The sequence below is a fragment of the Triturus cristatus genome, chromosome 11 (assembly GCF_964204655.1).
Source record: "Triturus cristatus chromosome 11, aTriCri1.1, whole genome shotgun sequence".
In the NCBI taxonomy this organism is placed as follows: domain Eukaryota; kingdom Metazoa; phylum Chordata; class Amphibia; order Caudata; family Salamandridae; genus Triturus; species Triturus cristatus.
The window spans coordinates 737791497-737809301 of record NC_140594.1 but is presented as its reverse complement, the minus strand read 5'-3'; the positions used below and the strand labels follow the sequence as shown (position 1 = coordinate 737809301).

Here is a 17805-nt window from a genome sequence, read left to right as displayed (position 1 = left end):
GGTTTGATTTGGTAATTGGTGATTTGGTGTTTGCAAACCCCAAAGCCAGAGGACTCGTGTATTCACGAGACTATCGTAATCGATAATCCTTTGACGTTTGGATCTAGACTAGCGAGCGAAAATGCCTGGTTCTAGAATATTTGGTAGATTATTCTGTTTGGGTTGTGGAAAAGATTTCCAGCTAGAGGAATCATGTCCGGTTCCTCCGGTTGGAACTCCAACTTATGAGCTCTATGTAAAACATGGCGTAGGCCCCATTGCATATAACAAAGTATGGATCCACTACACTAGGAAAGACGGTGTTTTGAAATGGCCCCAAAATGGTAGTTTCGATACCGATATTTTAGATAATTTGGAAATTAAATTGTTTAAGAAGAAAGCCCGGCCGGCGATGTTTGACTCTTTCCGCTTATGGCGGAAGGAAGCCAAACAGAAGGAAATTAAGCTAGCGAAAAAGAATAAAAGAGAGAAAGGTATGTCAGTAATGCAGGCAGCTGTACAATTTAAAGATAATGAGGAGGAGCAGATGAGCGAGCAATTGCACAGACAACGTAAGTTAGGGATTGACAAATGTTACCCAGCTCTACCACACTCTAAGCAGAATGAGTCCGAAGACAAGGAGAAAGATCACCTGATGTCACACTTGTTGAGTTCGCCACCCCCATATGCGCAAAATGCTACGGCGCCTCCTCAGCTTGTGAATATGCCACTTCCAGTTAATGTATTGCAGGCTTTGCCGCAACCACCAGCTGCCGCACAGCCGGCTTTTATGAATGTAACGCAACCCTCTCAAGGGCCGCCAGTTGTGCTTCCAACTGCCCCCGCGCTTCCTGCAACTTTGCCTAATTCAGCAGCGACCTCCCCCAACACTTTTCCTTGCACCACCTCGGTACCTGTTTCTACGTCCTCTTTTCTTTCCTCTGTTTTCCCCCCTGTTTCTGCCTCAGCTTCTCCTTCAGCGCGACAGCGTTTAGCTAATGTGGTTACTTCATTAATGTCGCCTCTCTTTGAGTTGTCTGGTGCGACTCCTGGTTTGCAGCGTAAGCAATTGCGTAGTCAGTTGCCTACCCCTGATGAGAAGAACGTAATAGATAGTATGGCGCGCAGATGGATTGTTTTCCCTTCATTGTATGATGTGGAATCGGTTGTTAATGTCTTCCATCAGTGGGATGCCCCGAAGCAGAGATATGTGTTTGAGAAGATGTGCGAAATTCTCTGTGAGGAATTGGAGGATAGCGGTAGAAATCCGAGGCCACGAGAATTGTGTAGAGTGAGGTTTGATTTTGGAGCTGGTATGATTGTGGATCGTGATATAGATAAAGCAGTTGCGGTTGTACTGTCCTTCAGGAATGATGATTGTCAACAGTCATTGTTCGAACAGGATGTCCCTGTGGGGAAAAAGGAAAAAGTGCGACAATACCCCATGAGAGAAGTTCCCCCGGTATGGAAGGAAGCGGTTGCAGCTGTCGGTGCTAACCCCGCTGTGGCAGCACATTTCCAGCGCGTTTGGGTGCATGTTCCATGGAAGCGTTCTGAGGTGTTAGCGCTCAAGCAGTCCTTACCTGATCCCCGTAAAAATCCGGCAGGTTATTATAAAGAGTTGTCGCAGACGGCAGGATCATGCATTATGAATCTGGCCGACATAGACATGTTGTTTGGTAATGTTGTTCCACAGCCTCTATGGGGATCAATTCGTAATGCGGACCATGATGTAGAGTTAGGGGATACATGGGCTAACATTATTGCTGCTGATGCAAGACAAACTGGTGGCGCGAAACCTGAGCCTTTGGTAGCTGAACTCCCTGGTAGAATCATCACGTATATGAAGACACTAATGCCTGCGATGCGCGTAAATTGGGACAAGTTATCTGCATGCAAGCAGAAAAAGGATGAGACAGTGTCAGACTTCTTTACTAGGTTTGAGGAAACGTTCATTGATCACAGTGGGCAGGATATGAGTACTGAGGGTGGCCAACGGTTGTTTGTGGATAAGTTTGTGCAGAATTTACTCCCTGACCTGTGTAAAAAGTTGAAAGACTCGGAGAGCTCTTGGGCTGTTTCTTCTTCAGCACAAATACTGGCTACCGCACAGTATTATGAAAACAGAGATAAAGACGAGAAAGATAGAACAGAAAAGAAAACGAAGGAATTAAAGACAAAGGTCCTTTTGCAGCAGGCCTATCCGCCACGTGGAGGTCAGAATAATTATAGGCAACCCCAAGGTGTCTATCACCAACCCCAACAATTTCAGAACAATCAGCAAATGAATGGGTATTATCAACCACGTGTCCCGGTAGGTCCCAACCAATGTTCATACTGCAAAGAGGAAGGTCATTTTAAATATAGTTGCCCTAAATTAATGCAGCGGAACGGTAATATGTATGGCGCAAGAGGTAGAGGTGGTCAGCAAGCTCCTAGAGGCAGAGGGCGTGGAAATGTTCCCCAGAACGCGCGTCCTCTGCCGCCTCAAAATACCATTAATAGCTTTGATCAGCAAGCTTACGCAATTAGTAATACGGCCCAGTATTACACTAATGATTATTATGCAGAGGACGGTGATGCAGAACATAATGATTACTAGGACAGCCGTAGACAGAGAGAGGGAGTTGTTTCAGTGCCAGTGGATCAGAGTGGACCGTATGTTGAGGTGACTACAGCAAATGTAACGGAGCCTTTTCTGCTAGACACTGGTGCTGCAAAGAGTTCAATTATGCATTCCAAACTCCCTGGCGCACCTTTGTCTGGCGATATAAATGTTTCCGTAGGTTTTTCTGGCGCCCCGGTTAGGAATCCGATTTCTAGTCCCATGTCACTTTCTGTTGGACCTTGCGAGCTGAAAGCACCTCTGATTCTGACGACAGGTTGTGGTGAGAATTTGTTGGGACTGGATCTGTTGAAAAGATTGCATGCTACATTGTATTGTTCTCCTTCGGGAGTACAACTTACATTAGGCAAGGAAGTAATTTCCCCAATGTACTTGTCCAAAAATACAATGCCGCCTGAACTGTCATCCCTTCCGGATGCCCTTTGGCCTACTGGTCCCAATGATGTGGGCCTCTTGGAGATACCGCCATACGTGGTGACTTTAAAGGCTAATGTCAGGCTGCCACGTATTCCCCAGTACAAGATCTCTAATGAAGGCCAGAAGGCATTGTTGGACATTGTCCACGACTTCATTAATAAGGGTGTGATTGAAGAAACAAGAGGCAACGTTTGCAATAGCCCGATTTTACCTGTCTTAAAACGAACGGACCCTTCACAGCCTCCTGTTTACAGATTCGTGATTGATCTTAGAGAGGTTAATAAGATTGTTGTGCCACAGTTTCCAGTTGTCCCTGATATAACTGCCTTGTTAACGATGATTCCAGCCTCTGCTGAATGGTTTTCAGTGATCGATTTGAAGAATGCTTTCTTTAGCATCCCAATTGCAGAGGAGAGCAGAGACATTTTTGGGTTTAGTCTGGGAGGCCGAAGCTTCCGCTTCAAACGCGCTCCCCAGGGCTACTGTGAGAGTCCATCCATATACAGTCAAGCTTTGAAAGCACAGCTTGATGCACTTGTTTTGCCTAGTGGAGCTATCCTGATTCAGTACGTGGACGATTTACTAATCGCTGCGGATACTGAAAAGATCTGCAAAGAGGCCACATTGTCCCTGTTGCGTCACTTGTCTGCTTTTCATCACAAGGTGTCTTTATCTAAGCTGCAATATTGTCGACAAGAAGTGACCTATTTAGGTCATCTCTTATCGAAGGAGGGAAGGAGACTGACCCCAGAGAGAATTCAAGCCATTACACAATTGAGTGTGCCAAAGACACAGAGAGAAGTACGTGCTTTCTTGGGCATTACTTCATACTGTAGGCATTGGATCCCTAGCTTTTCCTTGCTGGCGAAACCTTTGTTAGCCTTAACATGCAAAGACACACCGAATCCTATCCCATGGTCTGAAGAGTGCCAGAAAAGTTTTGTGGAACTGCGTAATGCATTGTGTTCAGCTCCTGTGTTGGGTACTCCTGACTACAGTAAACCTTTTACATTGTATGTTCACGAGAAAGATGGATGTGCGTTGTCAGTGTTAACACAGCCTTTTGGCGACAGACCGCGCCCATGCGCGTATTTTTCATCCACTTTGGACCCTGTAGCGAGGGCATTGCCAAGCTGTCTGAGAGCGACAGCTGCTGCAGCGATGTCTATCCGACAATCTGCTGGTCTGGTAATGGACAACACATTGATCGTTATGGTTCCACATGCTGTAGACACATTATTGAATAGAACCAAGACACAACACTTGACTAGTGCACGCCTATCAGGTTACGAGCTTACACTGTTAGCGAATCACATACACATAAAACGATGCAATACGCTGAATCCAGCTACGTTGTTGCCGATTCCAGCAGACTCAGATGAGATTGAGCAACATGACTGTCTGTTCAGAACGGAAGAAGAGACGAAAGGAAGAGTGGATCTGAAAGATACTCCCCTGACTGAGTGTGATGGTACTTTATGGGTAGATGGTTCGTGTTTCAAACTCCCTAATGGTGACACGACTGCTGCATATGCTATCACGACTTTACATACGGTTGTAGAAACTGCACGAGTGCCACATAATTCGGCCCAAGCAGCAGAATTAATCGCCCTCACGAGAGCATGTGTGTTGTCTGAAGGAATGAGAGTGAATATATATACAGATAGCCAGTACGCCTTTGGCGTGGCTCATAATTTTGGGCGACTGTGGAAAGAGCGTGGGTTCCTGACGTCACATGGAGCTAAAATTCAGAATGGCAAGTTGGTGAATGATCTCCTTGAGTCACTGACCCTACCGTTGCAAGTTGCGATCATGAAATGCAGTGCGCACAGGAAAGTTACTGACGATGTTGGTTGTGGGAATGCGTTTGCTGATGAGACCGCGAGAGAAACGGCACAGAATGTGAAAACTAGGATGTATGTTGCAGGCCCCGCAAGATGGGTTAACGATGTAGGAATGTGTGAGAACACCATAGAGAGTGTGAAGTCGCTTCAGGCTGAAGCCACGGAGGAAGAGGTCAGCAAGTGGAGAGAGAGTATGGGTAAGTTGGATAAGAATGGTTGCTGGACTGATCTGACAGAACATAGGCGATGGTTGTTGCCTGACGCGTATGTGCTTCCAGTAGTTACTATGGCGCATGGAATGGCACACATCAGTACGAAAGGTATATGCAAGTTGTTGGCTCCAGTATGACAGAATGCTGGGATTCCCAAGTGTGCAGAGAATGTGGTCAAGAATTGTATGGTATGTTTGAAGTACAACCCTGGTAGGGGAACCCCAACTCCAGCCGGTCACTTTGCGCCCCCATCATGTCCATTCGAAGTTTTGCAGCTGGACTTTATTCACATGGAAAGATGCAACAACCTGAAATATGTACTGGTGGTTGTTTGTGCTTTCTCAAAATGGTTAGAGGCTTATCCTCTAAAAGATAACACTGCCCTGTCCACAGCCAAAGCCCTTGTGAAAGAGTTCTTCCCCAGGTTTGGAATGCCGAGAGTGGTATGGTGTGATAATGGAAGTGAGTTCGTGGGTAAAGTGATGAAGAATGTATGTGAAGGTCTAGGCATCCAGCAGAAATTCCATGCTGCAAACCACCCCCAATCAGCTGGATTGGTAGAGCGCTACAATGGAGCCTTAAAGCTCAAGTTGGCTAAAATCCAGGCGAGCACTGGTCTTAAATGGCCTGACGCTCTGCCTCTAGCACTCCTGTCCACCAGAATGACGATACACTCACGAGTGGGACTTAGTCCCTTCGAGGTGGTCTTTGGCCGCCCGGCTAATGTATGGGGTGTGCCAAGGCCCACGAAATTCAGTGAGATAGAGCATCCAGTGCTGCTCGATTACCTGTATGATTTGACTGTTAAACTGCGTGTTTTGCACCAACAGGTACATGATACTCTTCCCCAAGCTTCTGAAACTCCTGGACACCCTATCAACCCTGGTACGTGGGTGCTAGTCCGGAATTTCCAGCGCAAGAGCAACGACGAGCCCCGCTGGCTTGGCCCTCATCTTGTTCTACTATCGACAAGGTCAGCAGTGCGAGTGAAAGGGAAGAAGCACTGGGTTCATGGTACCCACTGCAAGGTAGTCCCCTTGCCTTTGCCATATGACCGGTGGGTCAAGGAGGGTATCGCCGATTCTGAGACAGACACTGTACTTCGTTTCACACCATTCAGTGACGCACGCCTAAGAAACACAGTTTCAGACCAAGAGAGTGACAATATTCTACAGGAAGCTGTGCCACCGTCGAATCGACTGGACACCACTCAGCCTGAACTTTTGTTTCGAGACCAAACGGCACCTGGCCGTCTACGTTATAATTTGAGACCTAGGCCCATGGACAAATAAAGATTTCCTTACTATTTCCCTTTTTGACATTTTTTACTCTCCCATCTGAAAGACTTTCTTGATTTTTTGTTTTTCGAACCACCATCCGGGTTCTGCCGCAGGGTCGCGGTGTCAAGACTTTGGGGTACAGGCCGAAGACGTTAGGTCGACGGTTCTGGTTGGTCTAGGGCGTTTCCCTGGACTGACAGGCGTACTCCTCAGCAGAAGAAACTCACCCGCCGCGAGCGGCCCGAGTAGAGGATGGAGTTTTTTAAGATGGAGAGACCGATTGAGGAAATGAGCTTTAAAGCAAGGATATGTAGAATTATGAAAAGTAAATGTTTTGTCTTTTTGTGCCTTTTTACACTGTGTAGTATCATGATGTTTATTGTAGGACTTGTGTTCTTCTCCGCTCAAAAGCCTATTGCACCCACTCAACAGCCTACCCCTCTTTCTACTGTCTCCTCTCACTCTTTTCACCCCCTGCCTGAGCACGAACAGACCAGACGATCAGAGTTCGTAAATAACTCGTTTATCCAGCTCTTGCACCAGCACCAGCTAGTAGTGAATACGACCAATTGCTGGGTCTGTGGGTTAATGCCACATACCATTAACAAGGGTATTCCCTACCTGGTGCTGCCGTATAGTTCAAATGGATCGTCATGGGCATTCCAGACCATGTTTCTCTATGCTCTGGAGACGTACTCCCCTCGCCAACCGCGTTCCATCAGACCCATCACCAATAATAAGGCTTTGATGAAAGGAGTTGCCGATATGAGTAGAGATATCGACGCCTACTCATCCATTCCCAAAGAAGAGCTGAGACCTTATGTAGGATGGAACGTGACGGGGTATAGTATTAGTCTGGGTGAAAGACAGCGACAAATCTCATCTCCAATCTGGGTCGTACCCCATATGGGTCGGTTCTGCTTACAGGGTAATGGTCAGAACCCTAGGGCTCAACTGGGTAGAAGTGACTGTACCGAAACGTACACTTTCCCGTCACAGTTTTCCCCTGCGTTTCTAGCTGCCAAGGGCACATATTTCATCTGTAATGACCGAGCATATACATGGTTGCCCCCTGATTTCTCGGGCACATGTTATATTGCGAATCTGCTACCGCCTACATTCACTGCTGCCTCTGATTATCACAAGACGAGAGTTGTGAGAGGCGTGATTAGTAAAGAGGACACTGCCGGTCAGGAAGCAGGAGACTTCTTCTTGGGTTTCCTGCCGTTTTGGGGACCTATGGTCAATAGTAGGAACCTGAGACAGCTGACACGTGTGGTTGAATCCACTATAAATGTAACGGCTGGTGCCCTTAGTAATCTGACAGCTGAGCTCCAAGCGGATCGCCTTATGACTTTACAGAACCGCATGGTTCTAGACGTTATTCTTGCAGACCGCGGTGGAGTATGCAAGGTTATCCAATCCAGTTGCTGCATTTTCATACCAGACAACGCTCCAACGGTGTATCAAGCCATCTCCAAACTCCATAAAATATCTGAAGCCATACACGTGGATAAGGGAGATTGGTCATTGATGGGATGGTTCTGGGAACTGATATCTGCCTGGGGTTGGAAAGTCCTGATGGTCATTGGAATGATCTTAGCCATTCTTTTCCTGTTCTGTCTGTGTATACAGTGTGCTCCTGCGATGTGTGGCCTCTGTGCTACCTTATGTGTAAGGAAGCCTGTATCGAGAGACGAGCTAAGTAATAGGATGATGCTACAGCAACATCTCCATGACTTTGCGGACATTGACCTAGACTCGGATTGAGATGAGTATAGTGATTGCCTATGTAAGGGCAAAAGGAGGGTCTGTCGTACTTTAATCTTCGGAACCGCGTAGGGGACCAGGCCCTACCCCTGTCTATCTTGGTATTAGCGAACCGCAAATGGTAAATGCGGCATGTACGAGTGCTTTACTCGTCGTTCTAGCCCTGAATGCACTGCGTACACGTTATTCTGCTGTACTACGCGGGTTCCATTTTGGAAGCAGTGGCCATTTTGTCATTGCCCTCACATAGGCTATAATGGAGCAAATACGGGCCTCTCAGTACATGTGCTTTCCCGTGACTTCTCTGTGACCTGGGCAGCTGGCTCTGCTCCCCCGGGTCAAACTGGTCTCACGAGCTCCCCTTCCTCCGTCCACCTGTGATTAGCATCAGGGCTCGACCCATCATAAAACCCTTCTCATCCTACACAAACCCCCGGCTAATCTCTTCCACACCTGCTTGTTCCTGCTTTATGACTTGTTTCCCAAAACAGGAGATGCTCATGTTTATTGGGGGGTCTGCTGACATCTAACGTGGGATCGCAACCTTATTGTGTAAATCATTGTGAGTTGGCCGAACTGGAATGTGGGATGGTCATCATGACTCTGCCTTTTCTTTGTAATGTATACTTATATATTGCCGTTTCATAAAACTCAGGAATGTATGCTTGAGGCCGGAAAAGGCCTATTTAAAGCGAAGTCCGTTTCCATGATTTGCAGCAGTCTCCTGAGAACATACACGCTGTTGTACTTCTAGGATACCTGTCATTGGTCTGCAGCCAATAAACGATTCTTTGACTTCACCCAGAAGACTCTGTGTTTCTGTAGGTCCGGAACAGGGTGAAACCCCGAAGTCATAGGGTGTGTGCCCCTGCACCGCTGGGTCTAGAATACCCAGTACTTCACACAGGTCGCTGGGCCAGAGACCACCGGTTGGGGCGCCTCCGCGGCCCATTATTGCTAAGCTTCTTAACTACCAGGACAGGGACACCATCCTGAGGCTCTCGAGAGAGAAAGGACAGATCACGCACCAAGGAAACTCAATATACTTTTATCCAGACTTTACTCCGGCGGTGCAGGCGGCGCGGAGAGAGTTTGCACCGGCGAAGAGACTTCTCCTTCAGGCGCAGATACCTTATTCCTTGCTGTACCCAGCGAAACTTAAGGTGGCATTCGAGGGCACCACTCACTTCTTCACGGATGCCAAGGCGGCGATGAAGTTTGCCAAGCACGTGGGCGGGAAGAAGGCCAAACGCCAGACTGGAGACGTGGAGGCGGCGGCTGGACACCTGAGTGACAATGACTGATATGGGTATCGTATGAATGGGAACTCTATTGACTGCATCTGCCCCTTGGCGCCGCCTGTGCAGAACGATTGTGGACACAGGTTTCTATTCGGATACTTGCTAGCTGCGCTCCTGCGTGCCCTTTTCCTGTGTATATGTCCTAGGGCGGTCCAAGCTACCTGCAGATCTTCTGGCCACCCTGTTCTAACCGGGGTTAGCTGCTGGCGCAGACACGTCCCCAAGGGAAGGTTCCCAACTCTGTTGACTGTTCCTGGTTCTGTGATGGGTGCTACACAACCTGATTGGGGGGTTGGAGTGGGTGGGGGGTGGACGGGGGGGTGTTTTTGGTTTGACAATTGGTTCCAGCGTACAGATAATCTGCTATGTGGTTGCTACAGTGCATGGGAAATGTGGAGGATGAGGGGTGTACCGTTTTGCAATAGGCATGGCCCAAAAGTTACCTGAAGCTATAAACTGTGTAACATGGAATGTGCGGGGTCTGAATGACTGTCGGAAGGCCAGACTAGTGCATGCATACTTAGTACGTCACAATATAGATATATGCTTACTCCAGGAGACGCACTTGAGCGCCTCATCATCTCCCCGGCTTCGGCACGCCCGCTGGGGTCATGTGTACTCAGCTACCTATTCAACTTATGCCCGGGGTGTGGCGGTCTTGGTTAGGCGTGGGTTGGACTGGCGGGAGGAAATGTCATTGTGCGATCCCGAGGGAAGATATGTATTAGCCCGGGGACTCTTATGTGGGACGCTGGTGACTATTGTGGCTATCTACGAACCGAATGTTGACTCCCCTGGTTTCTTCCAAGAGGTCTGGGCGAAGGTGCGGGCGGCTGGATGCAATACCGTTCTCTGGGGCGGGGATTTTAATGCGGTGCTGGATGATGCTCTCGATCGACAGGGTACCGCCCGTAGCCTCCACCCTGCGGCGGGTGCTGCTCTGGGGGCGATTATTGAGGAGGAGGGCTTGGTTGATGTGTGGAGGGATAGGCATGTTGGGTTGCGAGAGGGTACCTGTATAACTGACCATCGCTGTGCCTGGTCTCGGTTGGACTACTGGCTGCTCTCCAGGGATGCGGCTCTATGGGCGGTGGAGGCCGAGCACCTGCCGCGCTCGCTTTCTGATCATGCGCCGTGCCTGTTGCGGCTGTCGTTGCCGGATCGTCCTCCGCGTGGCTTCGCATGGCGACTGCCGCGGCATGCTCTGCTTGATGAGGCATTTAAGGAGGAGATACGGGAGGACATTATAGATTACTTCGCGCTAAATACTGGCTCGGTGGATTCGGAGGCGTCCCTGTGGGAGGCATTCAAAGTGGTTATTCGAGGAAAGTGTATTGCGCGACAGGCCGGGGTACTAAAAGCCATAAGGGGTACACTCGTGTCACTGGAGGCGGACATAAGAGGTCTGGAACAGCGCTATTATGCCACGAACACTACTGAAGTCCTGGGTATGCTGAAAACCAAGCTTTTAGAGTATGATGCGGAGGCGCAGCGGGAGGTTAAGTTTTTGGGCAAGCATGCGGAGGCCAGGAGATACGGCGAAGGAGATAGGCCGGGGCGTACACTGGCGGGTCTGCTGAGACCGTCCAGATCTGCGACTTTCGTCCATGAGGTGCGCTCACCCACTGGGGACCCGATCAGGGGACAAGCGGACATCCTTAATGCCTTCTCGGACTTCTACTCCGGGTTGTACACGGCCGCACAGGGGGAATTCCCTGAAGGGCTGGACTCCTTTCTGGAGTCCATTGCGCTGGTCTGGTTCAACAACAAACATCTGGAATACATGGACCTTCCGATAACGGCCGACGATGTGGCCCAGGTGATTAAAAGTCTGCCCCTAGACAAAGCCCCTGGCCCAGACGGCCTGACCACGGCCTTTTACAAGACGTACGTGGAGGAACTGGCTCCCAGGTTATTTGCTGTATACGAGGAGGCTCTGCAGGTGGGAATACTGCCCAAATCAATGCGGGAAGCGTCGATCATTACCCTTTTAAAACCGGATAAACCAAGGGAAGAGATGGGCTCCTACAGGCCTCTCTCCCTCATAAATGTGGATGTGAAAATATTGGCCAAACTGCTTGCTAATAGAATACAACCTATGATGCCCCTGATAGCCTTGCCGGACCAGTCTGGGTTCATCCCGGGGCGGTCCACGTCCCACAATCTCCGTACGATTTTCTCTATTCTACACTACCTACATCCGGACGTGCGAGCTGCGGTGGTTTTCTTGGATGCCACCAAAGCGTTTGACACTCTGGAATGGCCATATCTCTTCGCAATACTGAAGCGTATAGGGTTTAGCCAGCTTCTAATCAACAAAATACGGCTGCTATATACCATGCCCTGCGCCAGAGTTACGGTGAACGGTATGGTTTCGGATCCCTTCCCGATTTCGCGGGGCACGAGGCAGGGATGCCCGCTGTCCCCGTTGCTCTTTGCTATTGCAATGGAGCCGCTGGCGGCACGTATCCGGCAGCACCACACGGCGCGCGGAATAGGCCTTAGCTCATGGAGTCTGCTGATATCGCTATACGCCGACGATGTAACGCTTTATCTCACGAAGCCAGAAGAGAACTTGGACATCGTCCTGCGCGAATTCATCCGTTTTGAGGGGCTGGCCGGTATAGCGGTCAATTTGTCAAAATCGGTGGTCTTCCCATTGACGGAGAATACTCCGAGGGTGCAATCAGAGTACCCCTTACGGTGGGAAGCGGACGCTGTGAAATATCTCGGCATCTGGGTGAGTCGAGTGTCTCAGGACATTTGGACGCTCAATTTTGGAAGAGCTGTCGCGTGGTTGGAGGAAAGGGTAAAGATATGGGTGAGGCTCCCTTTGTCCCTGCCGGGCAGGATAGCCCTGGTCAAGATGGTGGTTCTACCAAAATTCTTATATTTGTTCGCGAATATACCGCTCCCTTTGACGTCACATTTTTTCGCAACTCTGCGTTCGCACATCCTGGAGCTGGTGTGGGCTGGGGGCCAGGCGCGAGCATCCTGGGACGTGCTAACTTTGCCATTGAACCAGGGTGGGTTGGGGGCGCCGGACATGCGCTTGTATGCCCTGTGCGCACAGGCCCAATATTTGCACTATTGGGTGCACCCAACGCCTTTCCAGCCGCATGTGGCAGTAGAACAGGACACCGTGGCGCCGGTACCGCTCGGGGTGGCCGTCTGTGCGAAGGCGCGCCGTCCCGGGGGGGAGGTGGACACCGCGGAGATGCTGCGCTGGGTCTGGGTGGAACTTAGACGACGAGCGGGGGTGCCGCTCCTGTATGCCCCGTCCCTGTCACTGGAGCGTAACCCACTACTGCCTTGTCTTGAAGACGGAGTTAGCCCAACTCTGCTACGGAAGATGCACCTACACACATTTGCGGACCTCTTTCCGAAGGATACTTTCATGAAGCCGCCGGTGGCAGGGGAGGGGCAGGCGGTGCACTTTTCGGAATTATTCTTATACCATAAACTGCGGGAGACCTGCAGGGCGTTGAGCGTGGACTTCCCGGCGGCCCCCCGGTGTTTCAGGCGTTGGAGGGGGTGGTGGGCTCCGCGTCTCCTCGGAGATTAGTCACCAGGCTGTATAAATCCATGCAGAGTGTGGAGCGGGAGGTTCCACCTCGGTCCCTACAGCACTGGAATGTGGAGCTTGACTCTCCCCTATCGGAGGAACAGTGGACCTTCTGCTGTGGGCAGCTCGCGGAGCTCTCCCCGAACTACAAACTGAGGTTTATACACTTTAAGTATCTACATCGATACTATAGAACGCCGATCGCCTTACATAGAATGGGCTTGAGAGGGGATGCTGGTTGTTGGAGGTGCGGGGGTGAGCGTGCCTCCTTTTTGCATATGGCATGGTCCTGCCCAAAACTTGCGGAATACTGGTCTCAGGTATTCACCCTGGTAAATCAGATATTGGGCCGCGCTGATGCCCCATCCCCTGAGTTGGGAATTTTAGGCTATGTTAAGGACACACCACATAAAGCACGTAAACTGCATACCATGGTTCTTCTGTTTGCAAAACGGCAGGTGGCAATACACTGGGGTAGGAGCCGGGTGCCCACGGTGAAGGGATGGCTGGCGGATGTGACCTATGGCCAGGTGCAGCTGAGTGCCTTCTGGGATTTGATGGCATCGGCCTCCCGCCCGCGGGACATCTGGGAACCATTTATAGAGTGGGCTCGGGAGCGTCACGAGATAGCTGAGGAGAGGGCTGCATTAGATGGGTGACACGTGCTGCGGGATGGATGAGGTGGCAGGTCTGCTCTGACCCTGAGATGTTGGGTTCCTTAAAGGTGGGTTGTACGTATTGTCAGGAACACCCTGAGATGTTATTGCATATACGCGACTGCATTGGCATGTATCACAAATGTACTGCAGATATAATATTGCTGGCATGTGTTGTTGGTTAATAGTTGTAAAGCTATGTTCACTTTAATAAAACTTAATAAATAAAAAAAAATAAAAAATAAAAACTGCCCTTAAACCTACGCACCATCACAGATCACAACTACTTTCGTAAGAAACTAAAGTCATGGCTGTTCGACAACTAAACTAGCAATCTCTCAGAGCCGTCTGCAAGCACCATGAGACTTTCAAGTGATTTGTGCGCTGTACAAATGTCCCTGATTTGATCCAGTGTTCACCACCACACTAGTGGTGAGTCAGTCTCACACTTCAGGGATGCATTATATTCTGTTATCTTTGTTTGCAAAGTCGTACTGGCTTTAATAGCAATAATGGGTGATCTCATATCTATATCTTTGACAGCAAGCACATCAGCCTGGAGGATATCATTGTGCAAAATTCCCCCACCCCCCATTATCTTCATTCTTGTTGTTGCTCTGACAAGGTTGTCTGTTGTAAGAGTTGTTAAAGAAGTTATTGTTAAGAGTGTATTTGTGGGAATTATCTGGAACGATCTTGTGAGGGAAAGGGAGGTTTGGGGGGCCAACTCCAAACTAAATCTATTGTGGCTTGGACGACAGCCCCCCTTGCCATTATGCATATTCACTATGCTATCAAAGGGCATAATCAATGGGCCTTTTAGAACAGTGGTGATCTGTGATAAAGGCGGACCATTTCCTAAGCTTGAGGGTGATTGGTAAGGATTTATTGGGTTTGCTGACAGCTCAGTCTTATAACTCGGAGCTCTTTTATCCCTGACCTGGACAGATAGTGTAATCATCCTTATTTTTAAAAAAGGGGATGGGGTTGGTAAATGCTATTGACCTATAACCCTCCTGGATTCATCTGCAAAGATCATTGATAGATTAGATGTGCGGGTAACTGATAATCATGTACTAACAGATATGGATTCAGTGCAGGTTTCTTGTGCGTCTAGGAGGAAGTGATATATTCAGTTGTAAGGTCTGTTGTTGTGTCCATCTATCCTTGAGTATGTTGTTTGTGTTCAAGGCTTTTTCAATTCTGTTATTATTCATTTTTTTTATTTTTCTATGTTTTTTCAGAGGTGGATAGACGATAGTGGAACAATGTGTTTATGTAGCTACGGTTGCACATTAAGAATAATCGGGAGGAAGAGAGACAAGACTATCACACCTTGTATTATTGATGAGGGATGGCTGTGTTACATTTTCATTACAACAGTTCTTTTATCTTGTTTTTGGTCAGCAGATACATCAATGATAGCTCCATGGGAAATTGCATTGTTCATATAATGCCCTTTCCACTGTACATTCAGGCCATAGGCGAGAAGTAGGGGCCTCACATTAACCATTTACATTTCAAGTGACCAATGTAAACAGTGGCTCTATTTCGACACTCCGCAGTGCTTCATCCTTCCTGTGTTCTGAGACCATTAAGGGCAGACAGGGATGATGGGTGTGTTTACAGAATAATGATGGAATATGGAATTCTGAAGGTGGTGATTGGTAGAGCTAATTGTTGTCTGCCTTGTTGTTGGTCAAATACGGCAAAAAAAAGACAAGACACAAGTCACTCTCAGACACCATTAAACACTCTGTGAATTCCATGATGAATGTGCATGAATATACCTACCAATCACTTCTTCAAATTTCATATGAACAGCCGTCGCCACAATGATCCAACCCCACAACACTGCCAAATGCATTGCCTTTTACTCTATCTCCGTACTGAACTTGCAGGCACCCCTCACTTCTAGACTTGTATTCAACAGCACCATTCTACAGCAGGTCATGTCTTATCTGAAGAACAAAAGCCAACTCATAGAAAGAAATCCTCAACATCTAAACCTTTCTCTGTAGTGCACAGCATTTTCCAAGGTTTATTTCTTCTAATCTGTGATATTCAATCTATGTATAGAGGATCTCGGAGCTCTGCTCTTTCACAAGGACATTGATATCCATCAGTATGCCAGCAACACAGCTGTATCTGAAGGTCTGGTCAGTACATTTAATGTTGAGGGGACTGCTTCACCATGAATGGAACATGGCTATCAAAGGCTTACCTCAGACCCAATACCACAAACATAGAATTTCTGATCATTTCCACCAACAGGAAGTGACAACAAATACAAAATGAGGTCTTAGGGAATCCATCTTGACAGCTTCACTCCCTAGTGACTGCAGGCTCCATGATTCTAGCCTTCTACATAGACACCACATGAGGGAGATAGTATAACACAAAAGAAAAGACAAACCTGTCTTCCTCCGACCATCTTTTCTACAGAAAATGAAGGTACTAGGCTTTAGAAATGCTGTCCAAGTTTGGATTCTGTCCTATCTTCACGCTTCCAACAAATACCTTGTTGATGTCCCTCAGACCCACCTAAACACCCTACAGAGCACATTATGTGCCATGTCATGTGTGTTTAGAAGCATGGCATATTCATAGCTACCCTCAGAGAACTCTATTGTTTCTCTCTTTCCGCTGACATAACATTCAGGTTCCTATGCATCATCTATAATCAATAGTCACTTCAAGCTATCTTTCTAACCTGGCAACCAAGATTAACATCCCTGATGGAATGTGCAACACCTGCAGCAGCAGCATCACAAGACTTGAGAAGGAGAGGACAGTAGTACAGGCCTTCTGGCTTTCATCATGGATGCTGAATTCCTTATCAGTCCAGATCTAGTGGACTAAATGTCTTCTTAACTTCTGACAGGATATAGAGACCCCATATTATAAAACAACTTGTCACTGCACTGTGATTTCAGAAATGCCAGAAACACACTGAAGAAAATACCACCTTACATCAATCCTACTCTGATCTAACTTTTTCCCCATTTCATAGTGTTGCCAAATACATTAGTAAATATCACTCTCCCACATACACCTATTATTCTCACTATTCCTAATTCCATGTTTTCCTCTGTACCTCATTAGAGAGGTTAAGTCAACCAGGTATAGACAACTACATTGGTTAAGGACTCATTGATGAACCATGCCACATAGAAACAAGTGAATGAGAGCCTGTTAAACAAACAGGAGTGTTTCTATGCCAATACCAAGTACAGATAACACAGGAGGGCCCCTCCTTAGTGGTATTCATTTAATTCTGTATGGGGAAATGATGTACTGCTCCCAATCATTTTCCTTATTTTCTCCTTTTTGATTAAGTTAGTTCCCTGAGAATCCCGATAAAAGTTCATGAGACCCAATTGCTGTTGTCTTCATTAGATATTTTATTATGAGCATACTTTTGCCCTTTTTGTAGCAAATATTCATGCCAAACACTTACGTTAGTTACTGGATCATTTTCATTTTCATTTATACACGACTGAAGGTTTAAATTGAGGGACTTGCAAGAAATCAATATCCTCTTTGTCATCTTCTCTTCGAATGGCTTCACATCCGAATCCGTCCTCACAGGATTTGATTTAGAAAGCTTTGTGGCCTGTGTACAAAAATATAAAAATCTGGATAATGAAATTTGAAGTTATACTTAGTCATTTTTTTATGCAAAGAAGATGATATTTTCCCCAAAGGCAGGTAACATTTCATGCTCTAGATATGACTGCATACAAGAAACTGGTATTTGTGTTTTTATACTTCTCTAAAATATATAGGATTTTTACATAATCATTTCCAAAAGCTGTTTTCCGTTTCTAACCCTAGCATAGAGACCCACCCATACGCCTCTCCCTCCTTCTAGTACAGGGGTGCTCACAAACATTTCCCAGAGGCTGAAACGTTTGGTTTTTGGTGGGACTGAGGGGCGCACTGATGCTAACAGGGAGGTGGTTGGGAGTGGGTGTAGGGGAAGCAAATCATGTACATCTAGTGGCTGAGCTGAATTGCACAAGGTGGAACAAGAAAACCTGGGATGAATCCCAGCTTCCCCACTTGGGAAAATTGTGTGACCTGGGCAATTGTTTTATTTAAATTTCTCTCCTTTTTCCTCGTTATCATATATAATAGGTCCTTGAAATACAC

At 47.7% G+C, this 17805-nt stretch overlaps 1 protein-coding gene across 8 annotated transcripts in view; it reads right to left on the bottom strand.

Moving 5' to 3' along the window:
- The window catches only part of DOCK10 (dedicator of cytokinesis 10), a 1791775-nt gene that overhangs the window by 813614 nt on the left and 960356 nt on the right, over positions 1–17805 (bottom strand). For all 8 annotated transcript variants that reach the window (XM_085634396.1, XM_085634392.1, XM_085634394.1 and 5 more), the window contains exon 11: positions 17111–17266. In XM_085634396.1, coding sequence (XP_085490522.1) covers positions 17111–17266 — 156 coding nt within the window. The remainder of the gene's footprint in view (positions 1–17110; positions 17267–17805) is intronic.